Source organism: Gorilla gorilla, chromosome 4 (assembly GCF_029281585.2).
Source record: "Gorilla gorilla gorilla isolate KB3781 chromosome 4, NHGRI_mGorGor1-v2.1_pri, whole genome shotgun sequence".
Classification (NCBI taxonomy): domain Eukaryota; kingdom Metazoa; phylum Chordata; class Mammalia; order Primates; family Hominidae; genus Gorilla; species Gorilla gorilla.
In genome coordinates, this window is record NC_073228.2 from 177,862,287 (window position 1) to 177,890,215 (window position 27,929).

A 27,929-nucleotide genomic window follows, 5' to 3' on the forward strand; every position below is an offset into this window, starting at 1 on the left:
GTTTTCAGTGAAAATTCTGTTAATTTGAGCCATAATGGGAAGTAGGAATGATCATGGTTAGATTACTTCATTTTAGCTGTGTGACCCTGGACAAGTGACTTAGCATCTCTGAGCTTGAGTTTCCTTGTTAGGAGAATGGAAATAGTAGTGATAGGTAGGTAAGGCATATGAAGTGCTTGATCTAGTTCTGGCATATAATAAGTGGTTCAAAAATATTGCTCATTATCATTTCACTTAACTCTCAAAGCAACCTTACAAAATAGGGATATGATTAGAATTATTTGTCTCTATTTTACAGATGAGACCCTGAGGCTTAGACAGCTTCTGTGTTCCTCATGGCACTGCAGCACTTGGCAATAGTTATTGATTATCTGTCAGGTTTCTTTTTCTTTCACTTTGCCTGCACAGTGGGATGGAGTTACATAAATGTCTTGTCAGGTTGACAGCATATCTTGATAGGATGTTAACCACCTCTGCAAAAATATTCAGACTTTAGAAAAATAAGATGATACAACAGATTCAACAGAACTTTCTATTTTTCTTCTCACAAGTCCCCAAATCAAATTGGAATTAAGTGTGTGTGCAAAGGCTTAGAAACAGAATCTTCATCATAACTTTCTATTTTATTTTATTTTATTTTATTTATTTACATATTTATTTAATTTTTATGGGTACATGGTATATATATTTTTGGGGTACAGGAGATATTTTGATACAGGCATGCAATGTGAAGCACATCATGGAGAATGGGGTATTTATCCCCTCCATCGCCTCCATTTATCCTTTGAGTTACAAACAATCCCATAACTTGTTTATATAACCAAAACTGTGGAGGCAACCTAAACGTATAACAATTAAAGTTTAATTAGATCAGTTGCAGTACACACATGCAGTGAAATGTTATACTATGCCTAAAGGCAAAATAAAATGATATATTTGTTTACATTGGAAAATTGGAGAAAAATATAGTGTTGTGTGATAAAAGCAGGTTATAAACTATAAAGTATGAATTCATCTCATAAAATATATATTTTCACAAATAGTAAATGTATAACAATATGTACATATATAAGTCTATATAAATATCTAAAAAGGTATAATCAAAATTGTTACTTAGGGTTGTCTCTGTTGGAATGGGGAAGTATTATGAGTAACTTGAATTTTCTCTTACGTGTGTTTGAAGGGGGGTTCTTTATTTTTTTGATCTTTATGTCATGTGTAATAAATTCTGGTTACTGAAAAAAAAGAAAGGAAAATGTTTCAAGTCTCCATGCATGCTAACACACTGGTTGACTCTTTCAGGTGATTGTGAAGACAAGAACGGAATATCAGCCGGAACAGAAGAACAAAGGGAAGTTCCGGGTGCCGAAAATCGCTGAATTTACGGTCAGTTTCTTGATGGTGTAATAGAAAGAGTAAAGGAGAGGCTGACTCCAGCCAGCTCAGCACACCTCGTGCTTGGAGCAAGTACTGCTGTGGGTGGGGAAATGATGCAGGCTATTTCTGGAAGATTTCTTGAAGCCGTACAGTCTGGCCACTGAGTTTAATCAAATAACAAGAACTCTGCCTCTGAGGTCTATCATATTCTCGTGTACTCTGGAATGTTCTGATAAATCTCATAATTGATAAATGCCTCTTCTATTCCTTCTCCTTTCTCCTGTTCCCTTCTTCCTGCTTTTTCATCACAATCTCCAGGAAATGTGATGGAAATGCAGTAAGTGACTCACATTTTAGTCCTTCGCTGCAACAAATATGAGAAAAACAAAGGTGGGGGGAAGAAAAGCTGGCTTCTTGGTGGTGAAACCCTAATGGTTGGCTTCCTATTTCTTGGTGGTGGGGCCGCGAGGAGCACTGGAGAATATGTTGCTAGCTGTGATGAATTGCATCAAGGATCCACAAAGCATTCTCTGTGAGGGTGAAAGAGGAATCCCAGGGAATGCCCCGAGGAAGTCACTTAGGAGCTGAGGTGGGTGGGGAAGCAGGTATGAAGCAGGTACAAGGTGCTGGCAGCTGAGGAGAGTGCAGCTTGTGCAAAGGCCCTGAGGCAGGAAGAAGGCTAGCCCCAACCCTGAATAGAAACAGAAATAGAAACCCTGAATAGAAATAAGGACAGTGAGGGCCAGGCACGGCGGCTCACGCCTGTAATCCCAGCACTTTGGGAGGCTGAGTCGGGTGGATCACGAGGTCAGGAGATCGAGACCATCCTGGCTAACACGGTGAAACTCCACCTCTACTTAAAAATACAAAAAATTAGCTGGGTGTAGTGGCGGGCTCCTGTAATCCCATCTACTTGGGAGGCTGAGGCAGGAGAATGGAGTGAACCAGGGAGGCAGAGCTTGCAGTGAGCCAAGATCGCACCACTGCACTCCAGCCTGGATGACAGAGCAAGACTCCGTCTCAAAAAAAAAAAAAAAAAAAAAAAAAAAAAAGAAATAAGGACAGTGAGGCCGGGCTCTAGGAGGGTGCAGGGAGCAGACACAGATGAGGCAGAAGTGGGCGGAGGGCAGACAGTTCCAAGCATTGAAGGCTGTATGAAGGCATTTAGGGTTTAATACTAAAAGCAACAGGAAGCCTTTGAAGGACTTCAGGAAGAGAAGGGACATGATTACATTTGGGTTTTAGAAAAAGTATGCTGGCTTTTACATGGCTAATGGAGTGTGGTGGATGAAAGGGGATGGAGGGGCACTATTAGGCTACTGCAGTCATTCAAGTGAAGAAACACACAAAAAACGGTGGCAGATCAGATAAGGGTGGCCAGTGGGTGGAGAGATGCAGACAGATCTAAAATATTTAGGAGGCAAACAATCAGCCCTGGAGGCAGTAGAACAAGTGGTCCTGTGGATGGATGATGCAGCAGCCTGGCTGGGCTTGAGCCTTGCTTCCACCTTATCCTAGCTGTGTGGCCACAAGCGAGTCACCAAGCCTCACTTATCAAATGGAGATAATAGTAGGGTTGCCATGACGATGAAGTACAAAGTACATGCAAAGCACTTGGATCTGTAGAAGTGCGCAATAGTAGCCTTTTTATGTCAGCTGTGACTGGGAGCTTTGAAAGTGAACATGACTCGTGGTTGGTTATCTGGGAATTGAAGCGTATGCGGGGAGAAACGTGGGTTTGTTTGTCTTTGACTATTTTTCTCCCCACTAAATCAATACTGAAGCAGCTGAGTATGTGGCCCAGGGGAGGAGTGTGGTCCCTCTGTGTGCATTCCCTGGAATGTGGAACTTCCTAGATGCCACTCTCCTCTTGGAGAGCAGCGGCTGGTCTTACTTTTTTATTGTACTTTCAGTGTCTGCCACACAGCACAGGCCCAGTGAAAGTGGACCAAGACCCAGCTGCGTACAAGTACTTGCAGGAATAAGCAGGTACCTGCATGAATGAGCACAGAGCTTGCAGGAGAGGCCTGGGGTATCTTGTGCACCAGGCCACGGGGTCAAGTTTACCTGCCTTCCTGGCAAGAGATCACAAGAAATATTACCAGGTTCACATGTAAGAATGTTTGCTGCAGTACTATCTATAAAATTAAAGTATTGGAAACTAGACTTTCAACAACTTTCTTGTGATTTCATAAATGAGAACACATCCATATAATGAACTACTTTACAGTTTCTTAAGAATTACCTTTTTTTTCTCAGAGAGTAGTTTTCTCTAAATTATATGTTTATGAGATACTTTCATCTAATTTTTACTTCTCTATGCTTTCCAAATTTTATGCAATGTGCACTTAATTATTTCAATAATCAGACAAAAATGAGAATTATTTTTTAAGTGTGCTTTTTTTAAAAAAAAAACAGATAGAGTGTTAAGCATTTTTAATGAAATTATGCTTTATCCAGCAGTCATTTGAAATGATGGCTGTGAAGTGCAATAATTTGGGCAAATACTTAAAGAGAGAATGTTGAGTGAGTAAAATAGAGATTAAGATTGTATGCTTTCTGGATTGGAGCTATGAAAAATTACAATTAAATGTATTAATATTAAAATGCTGTCTATGGCTGTGTTATTAGCAGTGATATAGGGCTATATTTTTTTTTGTCTTCTTTGACAACTTTTGGTGATGTGGCTATTTTTTCATATCTACGTGAGAGATTGATATAATCCCCTATGGCTCCGAGAGGTGACATAACATGCTTACCCACCAGCAAGTGGCAGAGCCAGTAGGCAAAGCCAGGGCCTGGGGGCCTCTCTGCTCAGCCATGATGCCTGCAGTAGGTAACTGCTGGGTAGAACAGAAATGAGTCAGCTAAGAGAAAAAGGGTGCTGGGTCAGGGACCAGGGCCTGTAGAAGTTCTCCACCCCCGCACAGTTTGACTCAATTAGTCCTGGGGGTCAGGAAAGAAGGGCTTTGTGGTTCAGGGGCAGCCCTCTGTCAGCCCTGTCAGGCATGGGCAGAGGGGGACCTGCACTTGAAACAAAATGGAAGGAATGGAGCAGATTCTCTTATGCTTATGTAAAGCTGCAAGAATTAATTAGCCTGGTTTTTCACTTTCTTAAAGAGAGCTCCTTCTGAGCCCCATGAAGGATGCACCTGCAGGTGCAGGGGTGGATGCAGGGAGGCTAGGGAGGAGGCGTGGAGGTAATTAAGAAGAGTCTGAGGGTCTGAGCTGAGTAAGCTGGCTGGGGCTCATGATCCAGGGAGGGGCTGTTATGGAGGTGGAATTTACAGGACTTGCTCCTGGTTGGAGGAAGGGCACTGGGGGACTCTTTGGTGTTTGGCTTGTCTACCTGCCGCTGAGGTAGGGAGCTGGGGGAATGCTCTGAGTGTGAGGTGCCTGGAGACCATGGGTGGGGAGGGGGAAGACAGGTGGTCTGGCCACCCTTGGAACTAATAGGTTTGGAGCTCAGGATGGAGATTTCCACTGGAGAACTAGGGCTGGAGTCAGGGAATTTACAGTTAGAGAGTTTGGTGCTGTTACACAGTCACTGGGTCACCCTGCAGATGTATTGCCCGGGGCTGAGGGAACCCTGGGAACTGCAAAGGTGCACCCCTTCTCATTCCAATCCCTTCATGGATCTGGGACAGCTTGTGATTTGAATTTCAAAATTAACCTGGAGAAAGCAGTTCATGGCAATTATACTGTGAGAGAGAAAAGAAGGGAGCAGGGTGGGGAGAGATGAATAGAGAAAGATGAGCTGAAAGAATTGCCTGGAATTTTTGTTATTTCTGAAACTAAGGAAGCCCTGCAGTCATTGTAAAGGGCCACAGACTTGAAATATTTTCATCAGGGTTATGTGAGAAAATGGGAAAATGCAGAGAAAAAAACCCTCCTTCTTTCTTAATCTGAGAGCAAGGGGTTCTCTAAAACTGATTTTGCTATGGATGGTGCTGGCGCTGTGGTGGGTGTTTGTGTCATGGGATCCTGGTGCTGTGGAAGGTGCTGGTGTCGTGTTGGGGGTGCTGGTTTCCTGGTGATCCTGGTGCTGTGGAAGGTGCTGGTGTCGTGTTGGGGGTGCTGGCTTCCTGGTGATCCTGGTGCTGTGGAAGGTGCTGGTGCTATATAGGGTGCTGGTTTCCTGGTGATCCTGGTGCTGTGGAAGGTGCTGGTGCTATATAGGGTGCTGGTGTCACGGTGATCCTGGTGCTGTGGAAGGTGCTGGTGCTATATAGGGTGCTGGTGTCGCGGTGATCCTGGTGCTATGGAGGGTGCTGGTGCTATATAGGGTGCTGGTGTCACGGTGATCCTGGTGCTATGGAAGATGCTGGTGCTGAGGAGGGTACTGAGGCTCTGGAAGATGCTTATGCACCTAGCTATGCTGCCAGGCCTGGTTGTTTCCAGGTTCGTCTGTGAGTTGGAGCTGAGTTTGGATTTGGAAGTCATTGGTGCTAAGCTGTAGAGAGGCACAGCTGTCCTCCAGGGAGACACCTGGGCTTGAGGCTAGGCTCGCCTAGGCATCTTAGATCTTGGCTTTGCCATATCTTAGCTTCATGACCTTGGGAAAAATCTCTCCACTCCCAAGTTCCCAACTTTTCATTAATAAAACCAGACAATAATAATGAATAGTCTGTCTTTGGTGCACGCTAGGGGCTTAATAAATTATCATTTTCTTTCTTTCCTATTTATATCCTTTTTCTTCCTCTTGTGTTCTTAGCTTCCTGTCTAATTAGCTGGATTTTGTTTGTTGTTTGGGCTCTGGGCCTCTCTTTGCAGGCTTTTCTCCCTGGGAATGTGACTGGGAGAACCTGGAGGAACATTTCAAGGGGTAGCCAGTTCATTATCAGGATTCATGGGTGGTCTCTGGCTTCCCACAGTGATTCCTGAAGGCACGTGTTTGCTTGTTGGTAAGGGTAGGCCATTTTTTTTTTTTTTTTTTTTTTGAGACAAGGTCTTACTTTGTCACCAAGACTGGAGTGCACTAGCATGATCATGGCTCACTGCAGCCTTGACCTCCCAGGCTCAAGTGATCCTCCCACCTTAGCCTCCCGCAGAGCTGGGACTACAGGCACATGCCACCATGCTCGGCTAATTTAAAAAGGTTTTTCTTTTTTTGGTAGAGGTAGGGTCTCACTTTGTTGCTCAGGCTGGTTTGAACTCCTAGCCTCAAGCGATCCTCCTGCCTCGGCCTCCCAAAGTTCTGGGATTACAGGTGTGAGCCAGCATGCCCCATCTGGTCATTTTTTTCGTGGGCTATTTTTTAGTACTTCAGTTATAAGATGAATAATAATAATGTCTTAAATATGCTTTTACATCTACTTTTCAGCCTAACAACAATCTTGGGAAGTAGGTACTTTTATTATCCCCATTTTACAGGTGAGGAAACTAATACTTAGAGAAGTGAGGTGATTTTCCCAAGGTCACTTAGCCAGGAAATGTCAGAACAAAGCAAGAACCCAGCTTCATGGCTCCATATCCTATTCTGTCTGCCACAACTTGATGTCACCCTGCCATTGTCCTGGCCAAGCTGTGACCTTCCTGCCTTCTTTCTTTCCTTCCTTCTTGGTCTCCCTCCCTTTTCTTCTTTGTCATTATTAATATTGGTTCTGGCCTGGGCTCAATGCCTGTTGCTGGGAGATACAAAAATGGATAAAACAAAACCTCCGCCCTGAAGGAGCTAACAAATGTGTGGATCAGATGAGAAACATTCTGTGCAGCTTCTCAGCTGTGCTCTTCCTGGAGTCAGCAACTCTGGGACCCCTTCCTGATCCTCTAGCTGGATTTGGGGCCTCCTCTGGGCTCTGTAGGGTCATGAGGCCTCCTTTCCCACTGTCCTCTGCCTGGCCTATCCCGCACCTGCAGCCCCCTCTAGCTTCTGATCCCTGGAGGGCAGGGAGGTGTCTGGTGCATCTCTGTGTTCCCAGTTCCCAGCACTGGCCTGGCATGGAGCAGGCTTTGGGTGTGTTGCATTGTGGGCCCTGTCTCTTGGGATGGTCTCAGGAGCATCCCTGACCCCACACCCTGATCCAGCATTCAGAGAATCTGCCTCATTAGGCTCTGGCCAGGGCCAGCTCAGACTGGAGGGTGTGTAGGCACTTGGGAAGGATCCTGGGAATGCCTGCAGTCCAGACCTAGAGCACATCCAGTGGGGAGAAGCTGCAGTGGGAGGGACACCTTAGCCCAAAGGGACCAGAGCTCACCATTCTCTCATTAAAATGAGGTGGGACCAAGAACTGGACATGAGAGAGTCAGTCATTTTTAAACAACCAGTGGCTCATGCCTGTTATCCTAGCACTTTGGGAAGCCAAGGTGGGTGGATCACGAGGTCAGGAGACGGAGACCATCCTGGCCAACATGGTGAAACACTGTCTCTACTAAAATGCAAAAATTAGCCTGGTGTGGAGGCACGCACCTATAGGTCCCAGCTACTTGGGAGGCTGAGGCAGGGGAATTGCTTGAACCCAAGAGGTGCGGCTTGCAGTGAGCTGAGATTGCACCACTGCACTCCAGCCTGATGACAGAGCAAGACTCAGTAACAACAACAAACAACAACAACAACAACAACAAGAACCAGTGTCAGTGGGCTATTATTAAAACAAACAGCAACAAGTAAAACAAAAATAAAACCCCAGTTGAAGTTTCAGGCTAACGTTAGAAGGTGTGGATTTTTTGCTGTTTCATCCGTTCACCGATCCATTCCACTCTTTGGGCTCCTGCCTGTGACTAGCACTTTATGTGCACTACCCCGCTGAATGGTCCCAGCACGCCAGGCTGGCGGGATTGTTACCCCACTTGCATATGAGGAACACAGGCTTAGAGAGGCAGAGTGAGCCATCTGAGGTCCACACCCTGGAGGCTGTGCAGCTGGGCCACCTGCCCGGGTAGACAGGGTCAGGGAAGGTTGCTCAAATGGAAGGGGATCCCCGGCTACACAGGAATGGCTCCTAAGGATGCTGCTGAGCTCACTTACCTGCCAGTGGCTCCTTCTCCTTTCCTTTTATAATCTAGGGCCAAGAAATGGGGGCCTTGGCTCCCTGTCTCAAGCCTCAACCCTGCTCACGTTCCCTCCAACACTAACAGGAGAAGAAGCAGGGAGAAACACAGAAACCAGCCTCCTCAGTGCTGACCGCTGCACCTAGCAGCCATAGAGCCAGGCCCCTCTCCCTCTGGAAGTCTCTAGTGACTGTCCTTTCTTCTCTGTTCTCACTCCAACACTCTGGTTCAACCCATATCACCGCCTGTCCCAGCCCTCTCCCTGATCCCTGGCCCCTTTCCTCAGCAGCCCCAGTCCTTTCTCCTCCCCTTCTGGAGCACATGACCCACAGTGGCATTCCTGTGCCTCCATTGCTCACCTGCCTCTCCCGTAGGTGCATCCACCTCCCAGAAGCACTGGCCCTTCCCTCATGATCCTGTCCATTGGATGCCTCCCTGCCTTTGTCTGTGTCGTCCTTCCTAGCAGGATTGTCTTTCCTGCCTGCCATGGGGCCATCTCCCTATTCATCCCTCAACACCAAATGCACATGGCCTGGGCCTGTGCAGTGTTGCTTGCACTGACATGCAAAGCCTGTCCTTTCTCCTTTGGGTTCCTGCATGTCCTATAGGACCCTCCATTCTAGTACCAATTAAACAGAGTTGGCATCAGTGAGTTACCTACTAGGTCTCCTGCTGACTGGACCAGGAGCTCTTTGAGGCAGGAATGGTGTTTTTTGGTCTCTGTACCCTAAGAAGCTAGCCAGCACCTGGCCGGATGAAGCACTAAAAAATGCCCTTAATAAATGAATAAGGCTGGGTGTGGTGGCTCACACCTGTAATCCTAGCACTTTGGAAGGCCAAGGTGGGAGGATTGCTTGAACCCAGGAGTTTGAGACCAGCCTGGGCAACATGGCAAAACCCCATCTCTACAAAAAATGCAAAAAATTAACTGGATGTGGTTACGCATGCCTGTGGTCCCAGCTGCTCAGGAGGCTGAGGCAGGAGGATCATCTGAGCCTGGGAGGTTGAGGCTGCAGTGCGCCGGATTGTGCCACTGCACTCCAACCTGGGTAACAGAGTGAGATCCTGTCTCAAATGAATGAATGAATGAATGAATGCATAAGGAGGTGAATGAGCAAACAAAAAAAATCCGTATGGCTGACCAAGAAAGTCCACATCGATCACATCAACAGCTCTGGTTGCCTCATTTCCAGTATCTTTATTTAAAATCAGGGCCCTATCTTTTCTTCTGAACTCTTGCTGATAACACATCCTCATAACTCTCTTCCTGATGCCACATTCCTAAGAAGTTAGACAACATTTCTAGCTTCACCATTTGCTTCTACCAATTTTTCATCAAAACTCCAGGGCCTTCATTCCATGGGATTCTAATATTTGCTGACAGCAGCAAATGGAGATAAGTGATTTTACTTTATTATCTGTTGTCTTGGTTTTTATTGCTCTCTCTTTCTTTTAAATTTTGAGGAACATTTTTAGGCAAGTTATTAAAAACACTGCCTGCTGGGTTAGGAGCAGAGTCATTATTTGGCATGGAAAGAATTTGCACATGAGGACTTGGTGGAGAAAGGCTGCCAGAGTGTTTCATGTTTATTATTTCACTTCTGGCCAGGGTTTTATTGAAAATCAGACTGAAGATGCTGGCCTATGTTTTTGTCCAGGTGCTTTCGCCTGGCTTTGTGAGTGTACTATTAGAATGACCTTCAAAAATGTATGCTGTTATTAATTGATAGTTGGAAAGCAATCGTGGCTTAATTTTTTAACGAAACATTCCTCTGAGACAGAAAACACACATTGTGCTGCCTTAGGAGGAATGTGCATAGGGTTTGATGAGAGACGGGGTGATTCAATGACCACCCCATCGCAAAAGGATGGGCTTTTATTACCGGCTTTACATTCTCATTGATCCAAACAAACATTGTTAAGTAAATGCTGCAATAAAGCAAGTCACTTGTTAATAAACATAGTGTAGGAGAAGACTTCTAGGGTATAGTGAGCACTCTTGTTTCCTATGGGACTCCTGCAGGGGTGGGCTGGAGTAACTCACACCCACTCCTGAGAGCTGATTCTTCCAAGTTTGCAAGCCAGTTGTGAAACTGTTGGAAGCTTGAAATCAATCATGGTGGGAGTGTTTACACCATGGAAATCAGCAAAGGCTACAAATCTCCTCCTCTCCCCCCAAGAGCTGGTCTCTCAGCACACCACTGTGGAAAGGCGATATGGAAGAAACACATGGGTTAGGGGTTTGATCCCATGGGTTTGTGAACTGGAACATGTCATTTCAGCTCTCTGAACCTGTGTTTCCCAATCTGCAAAATGGGTGGCTGAAGGCTCCATCATAGACCTAGTGCGAGGCCTAAGTGAGGCAATGTAAGCTAACACAGTTGTTCCACTGTGGCTCGATAAACGTGAGCTTCCTCTTGTAGCTGCATGGTAGTTTCATTTCTAGGGAGGGAGGTCTCTTGCTAGATGGATGCTGCCACCTAGCTTGGGTCTCCAGTGGGAAGCTACGCCTGGTACCTGTTGGCCTCCATCCCAGGTGACACTGCCGTAGCTCAGTTGCTCCTCTTGGCTTACCGTTTCCATTGTGCCAGCTCCCAGCTCTCCATCTCTGTCCCACCCCTTCACGTAATATGAGAAAAACCAGGTTACGTCATCAGATCACTCTCCTGCTTGAGAAATCTGCAATGTCTCCCTGCTTCCTAGGGGCTGCAGTGTGATGTCCTTAGTACGGCACTGCAGGCTCTTCCAAAGGTGGGCCTTGCTGCTGGTTCCTGTCCCTCTGCCACTGCCTTCCTACACTCCCAGTGTTCTGGGGCTCTCATAGCACTGCAAAACTTCCATGCCTTTTCACACTTCCAGCATTGCCCATGCAGTGTCCTCTGCCTCCATTGCCATCCATGTTTTCTGCTTGGAGACCCCGCTGGAGCTCATCTCCCCTGGTCCTTGACTCCCCACTTTCACACCTGGAAGTCCTAGGTTCCTAGCATTAGAACTTTTCCTTCTCTTCCTGCACCTCACTGCTGAGATGGCACATCGGCTTTCCTAGAGTTCTGCTACCTGGCTGGATTGCTGAAGGTGCCACTGAAAAGAGGGCTTCCTAAAGGTTTCTCAAATCCTTGGTTGGAGTAATAAAAGGAAGATACAGAAAGTAAACAACATTTTAAAAATAATTATTTGCAGTAATAAATAATAACAACTTTATTTTATTAAACTTCTATTATGTGCCAGATAGCCTGTGAGTCATTTCCCATTTTATCTTTATTGTAACTCATGAAATAGGCATATTTTTAATATATGGATGAGAAAGCTGGGGATCAGCATGATTAATTAAGCCACTCGGGGTCATACAGCCAATAAGGGGGCAGAGTCGGGATTTTCTGACCCAGAGGGGTATGTGCACTGACGTGTGGTTATGTGTATGTGTGTGCATGCATACACGTATATTCTTTTATCTATACCATCTTCCAAACTGGGAAACCCTGCACATTTGGGGAATTGGCTAAATTAAGCTAAACTGAAATGTGGTTGCAAGAATACTAAAATTTTGCTGCAGATCCCTGTTATTTGCCGAGTGTTAGGTTAATTTTGCGTTGGCTCTTTTGTCCTCTTTTTTCTCTTTAAATACACTGTTTGGCTGAGTCCTGAAATGCATTGATCCAAAAGGGAAAAAGAGAAGTGACAATTTCCCAAGAAAGCGATGCCGTTTTCCCCAGGGTCTGTCATGCCACCTGCTCCGCAATCCCAGTCACAAGGTGGGAGAGCTCATCTCCTGGCTTCCTCGCTCTCTGGGCCTTTGCTCCTGCAATGCATGATTATATTAAATGTGATTCTTAAAAAATTGATGATGTTTAAGCTCCTGGAACTGTCAGAAGAAGGCCCTAATAAGATGACTGTATGTGCAGCTTTTCATGTTGCCACTAGGTTCTATAATTATAAGAAAATGAGTTGTTATAGCAACTGCCATGTAGGCCTCGCTTCCTCCTGGGGATGCTGAGCGCTCAGCTCTGTGATCCAAGTAACTGGGAGGGAATTTGGTTCTTTAAGGGGTTTCAGCCCTCACTTGGGTGATCATCATTCATTCATTCTAATTCTTGACAACCTGAACCCAGTTTTACTTTGCAATCTGACAGACCTGGTTTGAATGTTAGTTCTATAACTCACTGGACTGTGTGACCTTGGGCAAGTCACCTCACCTCCATCAGCCTCAGTTTTTACTTCTGTAAAATGGGGATGCCAGTGCCCACCAATTGAGAGAGCCATTGTGATGATGGTGCTTGGGATGTGGCTAGCACAGCACCCGGCATGCAGTAGCCCCTAAAATAGACGGGACACATTCCCCTTAACTTCTTTCACTGGGAGCAAATGAAAAATGAAAATGCTACAAGTAGGGAGGGTAGGTGTTTTCATAGTCTTTAAAAAAGTATTGTCATTAATTTGGGTAGCATTTGTGGCTTGAAAACCAGGCTACTAAACAGAAATTCGAGGCTGAATCATGTACAAAATATGAGACAGGGAAAAAAAGAGAGACGAAGAGAGAGAGAAAAAAAGCTAAATATAAATGAATATTTAGCTAATGAAACTGACTTGAATGAAAACTCCAACTTTATTTTATATTGTATTTCTCTGAGGCTAAGAAAAAAAAATTTCTAATTTCTAAAAGAATCTCCAAACTGAGTCAAGAAACCCGGTTTCTGGTCTCAATCTTTGGGCCTCAGTTTTCCCATCTGTAAAATGAGGTAGTTGGGTGAGTTCATCCCCAAGAGGCCTGGAACAATCGTTCTCAGTCAGAGGTAATTTTGTTTCTCAGAGGACACTTGGCAATATCTGGAGACAGTTTTGGTTGTCACAGCTGGGGGTGGGGATGCTATTGGTCTCTAGTGGGTAGAGGCCAGAGATGCAGCTAAACACCCTATGATACATAGGACAGCTCCTTACAACAAAGCATTGTCCAGCCCCAAATGCTGAGAAACCTTGCTCTAGGATTTACCAGCATGTTTGCTGGGTCTAAAACCAGAAATCAAACCATAGTCACGCCACCAAGGATAAGTCAGATTTGTTCAGTATTTCAGTGTCTTATCCTAGCAATCTCCCAGAGATTTGAAGCCTTAGAAAAATTAGAAAAGGTAAAGACAGAAAGACTTCTCAAGGTTGTAGGAAGCTCAATAAAAAAATGAGATGGCCACAGGAAGTGCGATACTGCACAACCCTAAACAGACCCAATATGATTGTTTTGTGCACAAAGCAAAATGTACTTGATGCAATTTTAGGTCTATAAATAGCTTTATTATTTTTTGTATAAAGGAGGATAAAAATAAATCTTGCAGATATTTCAACTGCCCTTCTCATTTCCAGCTCCTCTCTTCGGTTTTGACATGTCAAGCCACAGTCAGAGTGTGTCTCTTCTGAAACTCACAGGCAATCACTTCCTTTCCCTGCTTCAAACCATTCTGGGGCTTCTCTTGATCATGAGGGTAAAATCTGAACTCCTTCGCCTGCTATACTTGGTCTCTCGAGCCTGTCTCTTGCTCATCTCTTCAGTCTCCTCCCAACAAGCTAAATTACCTGTGGAATTCTCGACACACTGGACCCGATTTCATCTTTACTCCTCCGCTTAGCTGTTCTTTCTACTCCGAATGCTTTTCTCTCCCCACAGTCTGGTGGCCACCTATTCATCTCATAAAACTGGCTGGGACATCACCTCCTTTCCTAGTAGCCGCACCTCTCTTCCTCATTTTCAGAGAGGACTGACCATTTCCTTTGTGGGACCTTAATCACTGGGCAGAATTGGTCATCTTTCCCTCCTTCATGCAGTTATTTCCTTTCCTGCGTTTTTCCGGTGCTATGAAAGCCTGGGCTCTTGAGGACAGAAACTGCCCTGATTCAGTTTTATAGCACCGTATGCCTATACATTCTGGGGCCTTGAATACAGTAGGTGGTCAGTAACCTTTGTTTTAAAATAAGAATAACATACAAATGCACAACATTCCAACAGTACAGAAAGGCATTCACTGAGAAATTAAAGTCTCCCTTTCCCTCCTTCATAGTTCTCACAAAAAATATCTGTTGTCTACATCTGTGCTGTCCAAATTGGAAGCCCCTAGCCACCTGTGGCTATATACATTTAAATTGGTCAAAACAAAATACAATTTAAAGTTTAATTTCTATCACACTAGCCACATTTCAAGTACTTAGTAGCCATGTGAGCCTAGTGACTACCATATGGGACAGCTCAAATTTAGAGAACATTTCCATCATTGCAGAAAGTTCTGTTAGTCCAGGAGCAGCTTCCTATGTTCCTATGATCTCATCCAGGGACATTTCCTAAAGGTCTTATATGTGCAGTACACGCACACACACCACACATACACACACACACACACACACACACACACACTTAAACTTGATTTCCTCATTCATCTTTTCAAATGTAACCATTGTATACACATTCTCTTGTACCTTGCTTCTTTCTCTTAATAATATATCTCAGAGATCTTTCCACATCAGCACATTGAGATCCTTTTTGTTCCTGTTAATGGTTGTAGACAGAGGATGTTTCATCATCTTTCTCAATTAGTCCACGATTGTTCTAGCTTTCAGCCTTCTGCTGCTGATATCAAGCTGCAGTGAACCTCCTTCCAGTGAACTACATGCACTACTACAGTTTGAATGTTTGTGTTTTCCCACAAATTCCGATGTTGAAATGCTAACCCCCAAGTTCATATTAGTTATTAGGAGGTGGGGCCTTTGGGAAGTAATTAGGTCACGGGGATGGAGCTCTCATGAATGGGCTTAGTGTCTTTATAACAGAGGCCCCAAGGAGCTTGATCTACCCTTCCACCATGTGAGGACACAGATAGAAGGCACCATCTATGAACCAGAAAGTGGGCCCATCCCAGATACCAAATCTCCTGGTGCCTTCATCTTAGGTCTCTCAACTTTCAGAACTGTGAGAAATAAATGTCTGTTGTTTCTAAGCTATCCAGTCTATGGTATTTTCTTATAACAGCCCAAATGGACTAAGACACACACACACACACACATGCACACGCACACCCCTTTCATATGTTCTGCAAGTGTAAGTGGAGGGCTTGAGAGTCTTCAATCTTAAAAACCTTGCCAGAGGGTATATACACCTTCCATTTTAATTAATAAATTTTGCCAAATTACCTTCCAATTATGTTCCACCAGTCTATACTCCCCCAACAGTGCCTAAGCGTGAGCTGCTCCTCCCCGTGTGCTGGCACCAGGTTTTAACCAACTCTAAGTCCTACCCATCTGATAGGTAGGAAATGGCCCTTTCTCTTGAAGTCTGCATGTCTTTCTCTCTCTTTCTCTCTCTCTCTTTTTTTTTTTTTTTTTTTTTTTTTTTTTTTTTTTTTTAGATGGAGTCTTGCTCTGTCGCCCAGGCTGGAGTACAGTGGTGCAATCTCAGCTCACTGCAACCTCCGCCTCCCGGGCTCAAGCGATTCTCCTGCCTCAGCTTCCTGAGTAGCTGGGATTACAGACACCTGCCACCACGCCTAGCTAATTTTTGTATTTTTAGTAGAGATGGGGTTTCACCATGTTGGCCAGGCTGGTCTCGAACTCCTGACCTTGTGATCAGCCTGCCTCAACCTCCCAAAGTGCTGGGATTACAGGCGTGAGCCACCACGCCTGGCCATGCACATCTTTCATTATCAGTGAGTTTGAGCTTCTTTTTGGGTTCTTATTGCCTGTTTGATCATTGGTTCTTTTCTGGAAACATTCTTATCTGGCTAGACCATTTGTTCCTTCCTCCTGATTTGTGTTGCTACTTCCCAAAGCCACAGACTTAGTTTTTCTCCCTTGTTTGTTATTTCCTCAGTCGTCCTTTGCCTTTTGGTTTTGTTTATGGTATAACTGCTTTTTTCATTCTACAATATTTTTAACTTTTGCTTTAACTCAAATTAATCATGGACTCCACAAGGCATGAGGGAAAATATTGATACATTTGACTTTAAAAATTAAGGCCATCTCCCACCCTAAATTTATGTTTTCTTCTGGTGCTTTTATGATTGTGTTTTATATGTTACAATTTTGATTCATTTGGAATTTGTCTCTGTGTGAAGAGCGAGCTGGGAATCCAAGTTTATTTGTTTCTGAATGGCAGTTTGTTGGGTGTTCTAAGATCATTTATTAATCTTTTCCCTCTCTGACTTGACATACAACCTTTAAAAAAGCTACTGCATTTCCATATGGGTTTCAGTCTACTTCTGTTCTCTCTTTTCTTCTATTGAACTGACTGTTTTTTGTTATTGTATACCAAATTCTTTCAGTTACAGCTTTGTTATACATCTTTATATCTGTGTAAATTATTCTTCTCTCATTCCTTTCACTCCTTACCCATTCTTGCATTTCACTTTTGCAGGTAAATATATATATTTATATATGTTATATATATATAATATTATATATAACCCTATATATAAATTAACCTTATTATATATAACCATATGTATGTGGATATTTTACTACTGTTACTGTTTACTTGGATTACATAAATTTATGGATTTCAATTTGAGGAGATGCTGCATCTTTAAAATATTGAGATTTTCTTTCTTTCCCTTTCTTTCTTTCTCTCTTTCTTTCTCTCTCTCTCTCTCTCTCTCTTTCTTTCTCTCTTTCTTTTCTTTCTTGACAGAGTCTGTTCTGTCATCCAGGCTGGGGTACAGTGGCGTGATCTTGGCTCACTGCAACCTCCACCTCCCGGGTTCAAGTGATGGTTGTGCCTCAGCCTCCTGAGTAGCTGGGATTACAGGCATGCGCCACTACACCTGGCTAATTTTTGTATTTTTTAGTAAAGATGGGGTTTTACCATATTGGCCAGGCTGGTCTTAAATTCCTGATCTCAGGTGATCCGCCCGCCTTGGTCTCCCAAAGTGCTAGGATTACAGATGTGAGCCACCACGCCTGGCCTAAAATATTGAGATTTTCTATCTAGAAGCAAGATCGCATCTGTTGAAGACTTTCATCACTTTCAGTTGAGCTGTAAGATCATTTTTGCAGTTCTTGTTAAATTTATTCCAAAGTATTTTACCTGTTTTTTTGTTGTTGTTGATATTGTACAAGGAATCTTTTCTTTCATTGTTTTTTAACTGGCTATTATTTGTACTTAATAAAAATGCTTTTGAATTTTGTATATTTATTTGCCACCAGTTACCAACTTCTCTTATTATTTCTAATAATTTCTTTAAAATTTTGATTCTTTATGTTTACAAGGAATATACAATTGTTCCATCTGCCTGTAATTCTAATATTGTTCCTCTTTTTCTGATATTTAGTTTTCTTATGTTATTTCCTGTTTGCAATTTTTAGACTCCTGATGTCATTTTCCTGTCTAATTGCAGTGGTCAGTACTTTCAGATTTGCTATTTCTAGTGTTTTAGCATTTACATTTTGATGTTTTTTCCCCCCTAAATACCCTTTCTGCATTTATGGACATGGTGATATGGTTTGTCTTCTTTGACTTGGCATTATGGTAAATTATACTAATATATTTTCAGATATTAAGCCATTCTTACATGTCCTCATTTGGTCATGGTGTACCATGGAGTTCTGTTTGCTAATACATTACTGTATTTAAAATTTTTGCTTTATTAATATTGTGAGGTTGTGTTGAGATTTACTTTTTGTGCTGTCTTCATCAGGTCTGGTATTAATGTCATTCTGCCTCTGTAAAAAGAATGTACAAGCATTTTTTAAAAAAGAATGTGCAGGCAGATCATGAGGTCAGGAGATCGAGACCATCCTGGCTAACAAGGTGAAACCCCGTCTCTACTAAAAATACAAAAAATTAGCCAGGTGTGGTGGTGGGCACCTGTAGTCCCAGTTACTTGGGAGGCTGAGGCAGGAGAATGGCATGAACCCGGGAGGCAGAGCTTGCAGTGAGCCAAGATGGCACCACTGCACTCCAGCCTGAGCAACAGTGAGACTCCGACTCAAAAAAAAAAAAGAGAGAGAATGTACATGCATTTTTCTTTCTCCATGTCCTGGAAAATTTGACAGTAGAGAAATAATCTGTTTCTTTATATATTTTTTAAAAACAGAATTAACCCACAAAATCATCTTAGCATTTGGAAGGATGTGGGTAGTTTTCAGTAAATATGTGAAGAATTAACATACAAATAAATTTCATTTGTGCCCGACCACCTGTCTGAAGCTTTGAAAGATTACATTTAGAAATGCACCCATTGCCATTCTCTTAATTGTAACTCCCTTCAGCAATTTTTTCGAGTGGCCCCATTCAGTCAATAAGTGTTTACACAGTAGCTTCCATGTCCGGAGCCTTGGGGTAGATGGTATGGATGATTCATGGAAGTACAAGACGTGGCCTACAATTTAATGTTCCCAGGGTGCTGACATACAGCTGAAGCTTCCGTTTATGTGAATTTGATTCTAAAGCAATATCATTTATCATTGAATATTAATGGAGCAGTATTTGCAGATTACCCTTTAGGCTTACATTAGTCATCCTTGGATTTAGAGTTCAGTAGCTCACTCCAGGCTGCACACACTGAGCCAACACATGGTCTTTCCCTCTTGCGTCAGAGTCTGGCTTCCCTCTATGTTGCAGGTCTGCAGAGTAGGGCACGTTGATTGCTCTGTGGGGTGTGGCTCTGCCACTGGCTCCCTGCGTGACTCACTTCTCTTCCATGAATTTGGGTCTTTCACCTGTGAGATGGAGACACTGATCTTATTTTGTCATACTTAGATAGTATATGTAAAGCATCGAAACACAGTTGGCACCCAGAAAATCTACATTTACCTCCTCGTTTTGGTATCTCCCAAAATAGCTAGCTGAGTACTGGGCTATGAAGTACTATGGGGTGTGGGACACTTGTTCAAGTCTAGATTATTTTTAGAGCCCTTGACCGGTCTTCCTACTTCCAAAATCCACTCCTTCCAATCAATTTCCATCCAAGCTGCCAAAGTGATTTTAAAAACTCCAATGGAACCATTGGCAATGGAACCATCCGGCAATGGAATGCCGGATATGAAAGACCCACTGGCTCTCTAGTGCCCCCAGTAAACTCTTCAGTCTGAACCTTATGCTCCTTCCTCAGGCTTCCTCTGCTTACCATCCAAGACTTGTCTTTCACTGTCATGGGCCACCCCAACGTCCACACCCTGGGGCAGGCTGTTCTCTCCACCCGGATCCCCCTTTTACTCTCTCCTTCCAGGCTGGCCCAGGAGCCCCACTCCCCAGTGCCATCTCCATCACATCGCTTCTCACCTTGCCTTCTATGAGTCTTTCCTGAGAGCAGACACCACGTATACGTCATCCCTGCATCCCATGTGCCTGGCCCAGGGCCAGCGAAGGGCTAGGCGTTCAGCTTGTATCTATTGTCCAGTGAACAATTAGGCTTTGGCTTACATGGTAAAATATGAATGAGATTTTCTCCATTTTAGTTCTCTGGGGATCCCTGGGGGAAATTGTTCTTTATAACAGAAATGAGGCCAGGAAAATCAATTGTGTTTCTCGGCTGCAGGAGATGATGGAACAGCGTAACTTTCCTGAATATCCCAGGGCACAGCACTATAACAGAGTGGCAAGAGGTGGACTGTGCTGGAGGCCCCTTTCATTCTTACGTGCATTTTAAGCTGAGCTCAGGCGAGAACTCACCATTCAGCTGCCCACTGCTCATGAAATTCAGGAGCTGGCATGCTTGCAAAGCTTCCTTGCAAAGCTCCTTTCTTCTTTTTAGGTCATAATGAGCTGGTTGGGCAGCTGCTTGGTTGCCAATGACTTTATAGTTAAACACCCACACTCCAAGACGCTGCCTTCAGTAAATGGAGGGAGAACAAAAGACCGCAAGAAAGACAGGAGAATGAACATTGATACAGCATCTTCTGGGTTCTAGGCACAGTGACTGCTGCATTTGTCTACTTCCTTGACCTGCATAAGTGCCCTGTGATGGGGACATTATTGTAATCACTCCCTTTGTACAGAAGATAGAGAATGAGAGAGAAGTGACTTGTCCAAGGCCACATGCGTTAGATAGGGGCCATTTGTGTGTCTTCTGAGCAACCAGTTTGTTTTTATCTTCTGGACTCTATGAATATTATCGCCGACCCATTTCCTATCGTTGGTCAGGTTTCTGGAAAACCTTGAGCTATATGTCTTGCCCGCCTGCTGCAAGTAGGGACACTGTTACCATACCTGCTTCCAACTTATGGCCATCCTTTTTCCTTCCATTTCCTCCATTACTATTTTTCTCATCTATAAAATGGGAATAACAGTAATTATACTGATCACAATATTGTTGTGGAGAAACCAAGCAAAGTGCTCAGGGCAGAATTGGGCACAGTGTGAACACTCAGCGTGGAGCCTGTCAGTTGCCAGAAGTCATTTCTGGAAAAAGAGGGAAGTGTAATAAAGATAAGATGAGTGAAACAAGTTAGGTGGCATTTTATACTTAGCATAGGTTTATCAAGCCCCTACTGCAACCAAGTCCTGGCCAGATGCAGGGGCTACAGAGATGAGTCCTCAGGGCCTCGGGCCTCAAGGAGCAAGCGGTTCAGTCAAAACCCAGGTCTGCCACAGGTGAATGTCAAACTGGCTTTCTCAGCTGGCTTGATGCGAGTTCCTTCCACGGAGCCTGTAGTGAAGAGCATTCCACGCTCTCTGCATCTCCTGTCCTGCTTTATTTTCTGTGTCCAGGAAGCAGCCCAGATCTGAAGCTCACCTCCAGCCATGTGGTTTGTCCATAGCCCCTCAAAGAAGAGCTTTGCATAAAGGAAGACACCCCTGGGCTGACGCCCCACCCTGGGTTGTGAGGCCCATTCATCCTGCCAGGGCTACGGGGTCACAGTTGAATAAGCACACAAACAGGGGACCCAAATTGCAGCTGCGGCAGGCAGATCGGCTGAGGGAAGATAATTTCATTAAGTTCCAGGCTCTTGCTCTAATGCTCTGTGGCGATGTCTCTGTGGCCTTGCAGGCTGGCTGTGCGTGCACTCCTGTGTCTACTGGATAATTTTCTTGTCTTTGTACAGTCAGAATGGTGGATAAGGATGTGCACGTCCATCTTTTTTGGAGCCAGGAAGAGTGGGTGAAATGCAAGAGTCTGATTTCTGCCCTGATCAAACCATGGGAAAGTTAATTAAGGCTGTGACTCACCAGACCATCTTGATGAAATTAAGCAGTGCAGCCAGGCATCCGGCTATTTTAGTGGCAGGAAGTCAAATGGTTGGCTCTGTTGGTGACTCCATAAGTGTGTATTTAAATAATAATGACAGTAATAATATCCAACATTTATGGGAGCTTTACATCCAGCATCTTTGGAAGTCCACCCAATGTACCTAGTAGGTAGGTGTTATGATTCAGATAAGGAGATGCAGATAAGGAGACTGAGGCTCAGAGAGGCGGCATCGTGTACTGAAGGTAACACAGCCAGGAAATTGTGGAGCAGAGATTAAATCCTAGTTTGATGGTAAGGCCTATTCTCCTTTTCCCACCTCACACTGGTTCTCTTTCAGGCTCCTCCATCCCAGTCTCTGAACAGCCAAAACTAAACTGCTATATCATCTGTATCCTGAACGCTTGCTAGCCCTTCATTTTCTTACTAGCAAATTAAAATTATCATCATGGCAGCAGTAAATAAGCTTCATGACCTCACTGCTCCAAGCCCATTTGCCTGCATTTTGGGACAAATTTATAGCTACAATCATTGCCTGTGGAAACAGCAAGACTGTGCGATGACATCTTAATTTCCCGAGTTTCACTTTGTACAAAATGACCCTGGTGAGACTTGTGAGGGTTTTCTTGTTTGGATCATTTTTCCCAAACGCTGGTGATTGACAAGTTCGCGGATGAAAGCTCCACATCCCAAGCCAGAGGAAGGCCTAGGTGTATTGAGCAAATGTCAGAAAGAAGAGACTCCACCTGACCTGGCTGTGCGAGGCTAGGAAGTCCTTTCACCTTGCCACAGTCAGATGGGGATTAATGACATCTGCGTCAAACCGTTGTTGTTATTTTGGACTTAAACTAAAGCAATGCACTCAAAGCCCAGCTCCTGGCTTACAGGGATGCTCAATGAATATTAGGTCCTTCTCCTCTACATTCTCAAATCCCTCCTTTGTGGTAGATGGTGGCCTGTACATATTTGGAGATTTTTTGTGGACACATGTTTCAGACCCGTTTAACCCCCTGCCCTGCCCTGTCAAGTACCTGGCCACAGGAGCCCATGGTGCCAGCTGGGAGCCAGCTCCTGGCTTAGCCCCAGACAAGTCACACTCCTGGCCTCACCCTGGGCCTTGTTGAACAGATTGGGGTGATTGCTGGCTAACTGACCCCGAGCCAATCACTTTCTGGAAACTTATTTCCTCTAAAGTAGGGATAAAAAGCCCAACCAGACAGGGTTGTTGAAAGGCATAATGCAAGTAACAAAAGAAAGTAACGAAAGCACCATCCCCAAGTTAAAAACTGGGAAACTTCATGTAATTTCATGATCTCTACCTTTCTTGAAAAATCAGATCAGCCATGTTAGAATCTCATTCCGGTCCTTGACAACGATTGTCTGGAGCTGTGCAGCTGCTGTCCCCTGTCAATGAGGCAGGTTCCCTCTAGGTCCCGAGCATGCCACACCAGCCTTCTTCACTCATTGGTGGTGTGTGCCTGCTCCCTGCTTGCACAGAGAAGGTCACCAGGCCAGGTTGGCTTCTTTCCTCTCAACAGGTCGGTGAGATCTAGGTAAACAGGTTTCCATCTATGACACACTTGCTTTTGCTTTGTTGCCTTATAAAGGCACAACCTTGTGAGTTAAGGCCTCAGCTTCTCCATCCTGTAAGAGGTTCACTGTCAAAGGTCTTAGTATTCTCTGGCCCATGTTGAATGATGACTTGAACTTTTAAAATGAAAAACATTTCGGGAGCCCAGAGATTTATCTCCTACATCGGCAGGGCCCTCGGACCCTCGCTCTTCTTCCTAACGATTATATCACAGCACATTAATTTGGGAAATGAATTACTGCTTTGGAATGTTCCAGTTCAAACTGTGCTTTTTCTCTTTCAAGGATTCCACAAATATTAATGAGTTTCTGGCTCTACACCCAGGAATCACACTTCTACACCCCTCCTTCTTCCCATGGGGAGCTTTCCTCTCTGGGTTCTGAGATTCCTGAATTATTGCTCATATAAAGTTTGAGGCCACAGATGTTTCATTTTCCTTTTACTTTCAAAAGGCAATTTACTTAGTGAGATTCATTGGGGCCCTAGAGAATGGGCTTCTTTAATGGGTTTTGGGGGGCTTCCATGAGGAGCTGACCAAACATTATGATAATGCAATCTTTTTGGTTTGCGGATGGAGAGAACCGGTGTATTCCATGCTGCAACAATCATACAGCCACTCCAGAGGCTGTGGAGTGAGTAGAAGGTGCACATGGCCTTTGTGGTCACACCTGAATTCAAATCCTGGCTACTCCATTCATTAATTGAGTTTCCTCATAGGCAGGAGACTTAACTACTCCGGGTTTCATTTTCTTCATGTATAAAACAGGAAAAATGACAGGATCTACCTTATAGAGTTGGTTTTAAAAATTATTAGCAAGAAATGAGGCTGAGCACTGTGGCTCATGCTTGTAATCCCAGCACTTTGGGAGGCTGAGGTAGGAGGGTTACTTGAAGCCAAGAGTTTGAGACCAGCCTGGGAAACACAGTGAGACTCCATCTCTACAAAAAAGTAATAATAAAAAAATAGCTTGGCATAGTGGTGCACTCCTGCAAGTCCTCCTACTTGCAGGAGGCTGAGGTGGGAGGATCGCTTGTGCCTGGGAGGCTGAGGCTGCAGTGAGCCAAGATCGCACCACTGCACTCCAGACTGGGTAACAGAGGGAGACCCTGTCTCAAAAAAAAAAATTGTTAACAAGAAATGAAGTTAAAATAACTACATCATGTTTTATAAATTCTAATATGCATCTTAAGCCTTTCTAGTGAAATCATCTTGGATATGAGAGTGCAGCCCACAGACAAAGCCAACTCCCTCTCTAGGGATTGACCCTAGAGAATTGAGGTGTCTAATTCTGTCTAACTGAGGGATTAGACAGAACAATGGGCAGTAAACAGGCCCTCCACAGATGTTACCTCCCAAACCTGTCTTGCCATTTTAGGGTTGTCATTTCTATCCAAGAGAGGATCTTTACAGGAATTCTTCTGATATATTGACTTAGATGCCATTTACTGAACACATACTGTTTCAGACCAAAGCCAGACAGGTGAGCTCCATAATCTCATTCCACCTTTCAGCGTTTTGGGGTGTGAGAGAACATTCTAGTTCCTGTTTTATGAATGAAGAAACTGAGGCTTAGAGATATCACAAAACTTGTTCAAAGTCGCACAGGTGGTAATAGTGGGAGAAGCTGCAGGCGGAGAGTCCGTCTGTCCCCAGAGGCTATACTGGCTCCAGACCAGCTCTGCCCAGTAGTGAAGGCTGTCTTCAGCTTCATTCCAGTATTTCACAACACCCCAAGGAAACGATTCCTTTTCTTCTGATTAGGCCAAATAGACCAACAGAAACATCATGATCATCCTGGTTATCTCCTCTTCTCAGATATGTGCATGAGTCTGATAAATCCAAAACACGATAATGAATTCATTTGTATTGAATACATGCAGTCTGTTTGGCATGAAAAAAACTCATTTGAAATATGGGAACTATGGGACAGGGAGAGGAACAAGACTTTAGATCCTAAGGCATGTTACTTCTCCCAGATCCTTGGTCTCTGGGCACCTGCTCTATGCCAGGCGCTGGGCTTGGCATTTCCACACTATGATTTCATTTCCTCCTTACATCAGTGCTTCAAGGTGGCTATTAGGATTCTCATTTCCAGATAAGACAGCTGAGCCCGGGAAATGTAATAAGAGACCCAGAAAGTGTTGGGTGGGAATCTCAGCATGGGTGTTTCTGGCTTCAGGACAAAGCTGAGGTCAAGACCTGGTTTTTCTCTTTATCAGGACAGAACAGATGGATGCAAAGGTGAAGTCACAGTGAAACATACTTCCTGGCCTGGGAACATGTGGGCTTTGAGGGCAGACTTGGCTTCTAGGTATTATTTAAAGGTGAAATTGGCGAGCCCCTTGAAGGGGCTGAGTGGATGTGGGGTCAGCCATGACCCCCATCTGCATACTGATACTGACAGAGATCAGAAAGGGGCTTTGGGTTCTGGAATCCCACCACTCTTGCCTTCTAAGGCTCACTGACAAGGAGGTCTGTCTATAAGGACTAGCCCCAAATGGCAAAGAACTGCTGTATTCACCTGGCAAGCATCCCTAACTCCGAGGGGCAGCACCTCCAGTAAGCAAAGCTGGGGTTGAGGCTCAGGATGGGGTCCTCAGTGAATTTGCAGATTCCTGTCCTGTTGTGCCCATCCTTGCCCCAAAGAGGGGTCTCATCCTGCAGTGCAAGGAGGCAGTCCAAAATGTACGCCACCACCAGAGGGAAACCCATGAGGTGGAAGGTAGGAGAGGGTGTATTTTTTTTCCATGTCTAGTGTCAGGCTCACTGAAAGATAGCTGAAGTCAGGATGCCACAGGGAAGGAGAGGAAGAGGGTCTTATTCTTCCTGCACAGAGGAGCCTGGCCCAAAAAAGATAGCCCAGGCTTCTCCATGCAGGAAGAATAAGACCCCTACCCCCATCCTGACCCACGAGGAAAGAAGGAAAGGAAGGGTTTGTGGGGATTTTGTTGTTTGCATGTTTGAGACAGTTCTTGCTTGATTTGTTGCCCAGGCTGGGGTGCACGACTCACTGTAGCCTCAAACTCCCTGGGCTCAAGTGATCCTCCCAGCTCAGCCTCCTGAGTAGCTGGGACTACAGGCGTGTACCGCCACCTCCAGCTAGTTTTTACTTTTTTCTTTTTTGTAGAGATGGGATTTTGCTATGTTGCCCAGGCTGGTCTTGAACTCCTGGCCTCAAGTAATACTCCTGCCTCGACCTCCCAAAGTGCTGGGATTATAGGCATGAGCCACCACACCCAGCCCAGGATGAGATGTTAGTGGGGCCTGGGCTCTGGGAGGCAGGAAGAGAAAGGCAAAGGGCTGGAACCTGGTGCCTGCCTTTTAAGGCACAGGGTCCCTGGTAAAGCATAGCTCATTACGAGTTTGACTCTGAAAAATAAGATACAGAATGCCTTCTCCGGCCTTCACATTGAGCACAGGGGCAGCTGTGTTGACGGTCCCCAAGACCATCCCCAGGTTCAATAATTCACCAGGAGGACTCACAGCACTCAGCATATGGCTGTATGCATGGCTGTGATCTCTTACAGCAAAGGGATACATAGCAAAATCAGCAAAAGAAAAGAAAAAAAGAGCATGAGGCAATGTCGAGGGGAAACCAGGCACAACCTTCCAAGAATCATCTCCCAGTGGAGTCATGGAGGATGCGCCTCATTCCCGCAGTAGTTTCAGAGGCGTGTGGGAAATGTCCGCCAGGGAAGCTTGTTAAAGACTGTCTCCAGGGTTTTCACTGGGGGCTGGTCACATAGGCACTGTTTGCTTAGCACCCACCCAAGTTTCAGACTCTAGGTGTTCAACATAAGCCATATTGTAAGTACAAGTTAGGCAGGGTGAGCCACTCCTATCAGTTCTGGGGATGGTGGGAACACTCTTAAAATCCAGCTTCCCAGACACCAGCCAAGGGGCCAGTCTTGCATGCAGACCTTTCCAAGGGTACCAATCTCAGGCTGGCTATGTGAACTGTTTTGTGTGAAAACGCCCTCCAAGACTCCTCCCAGGTAGAGTGTGTCTGTGTGTCTGTGTGTATTTGTTTAGGGCAGCGGGGTGGGGAGGTAGAAGACAGGGTAGAGATTCCTTCCTCCTCATGGACAAGGTAGCAAGTTGAGCACAGGGGCAGAAATGCCGTCTTCCCCAACGTGGCTGACTTACGTCCAGAGGAGATACTGCTGGGTATGCTAGACTGTGGTATTAGCAGAATTATTCTTATCCTTGCAAGAATTACAGGGAGACATGGAGTAGTTTATCTGACAGGGGAACCCCCACTGGCATGCCTAGCAGTGCCACACATTGAAATTTGGGAATGATTTTTAATTTTCCAAACCAACTTTGCTGATCTGATTCTTTCTTTTCTTCTTCCTTCCCCTTCCTCTTCCTCTTTTTTTTTTTTTTTTTCCATCAACTTTTCTGCCAAGAAAGGGGATTAAGGAATGGAAGTAGCTTAATGGAACAAGCTATTTGGGCTGCCGGGCTCATGTCTCCATGGAGATGGTAATGCAGGCTGTGTCTAGACAGACGGTTGGCGGGGATGCAGTGAGACAGTTGTGCGCCTCTGACTGGATCCGAGATCTGCACGGATGGCCCTCTGGGCTGAGGGGGATAGTCTGGCCCTGCTATGGGGCCTGTCTCTTGGGGTTGGATGGAGCAACTAGATGTGAGTTTTTCTTCTGAGTTCACCTGTGTGCCCTTTGTGCAGGCCCAGGCCAAGAGCTGGGCAGGCGGCCACCGAGGCACAGGCCCTACTCTTGAGGAGCTCATGGACTGCTGGGGCAGGCTGATGTGTTACGTGGCTGTGATAGCACATGTGATGTGTGGCCGC

General features: G+C 44.9%; 1 protein-coding gene and 1 long non-coding RNA gene across 3 annotated transcripts in view; one reads left to right on the forward strand and one right to left on the reverse strand.

Moving 5' to 3' along the window:
* The window catches only part of NSG2 (neuronal vesicle trafficking associated 2), a 62,832-nt gene that overhangs the window by 17,138 nt on the left and 17,765 nt on the right, over positions 1 to 27,929 (forward strand). Inside the window, exon 3 of the mRNA XM_004043028.5 lies at positions 1,303 to 1,386. Coding sequence (XP_004043076.1) covers positions 1,303 to 1,386 — 84 coding nt within the window. The remainder of the gene's footprint in view (positions 1 to 1,302; positions 1,387 to 27,929) is intronic.
* LOC129533654 (uncharacterized) lies at positions 17,656 to 23,041 on the reverse strand. Of its 2 annotated transcripts, XR_010134003.1 has the most exons (4): positions 22,844 to 23,041; positions 19,619 to 20,737; positions 18,848 to 19,056; positions 17,656 to 18,057 (listed from the first exon to the last, which is right to left on the reverse strand). It is a non-coding gene; the product is annotated as an uncharacterized lncRNA (long non-coding RNA). The 2 variants fall into 2 exon arrangements; XR_008679951.2 differs by lacking the exon at positions 19,619 to 20,737 and having other exon boundaries at positions 22,844 to 23,035.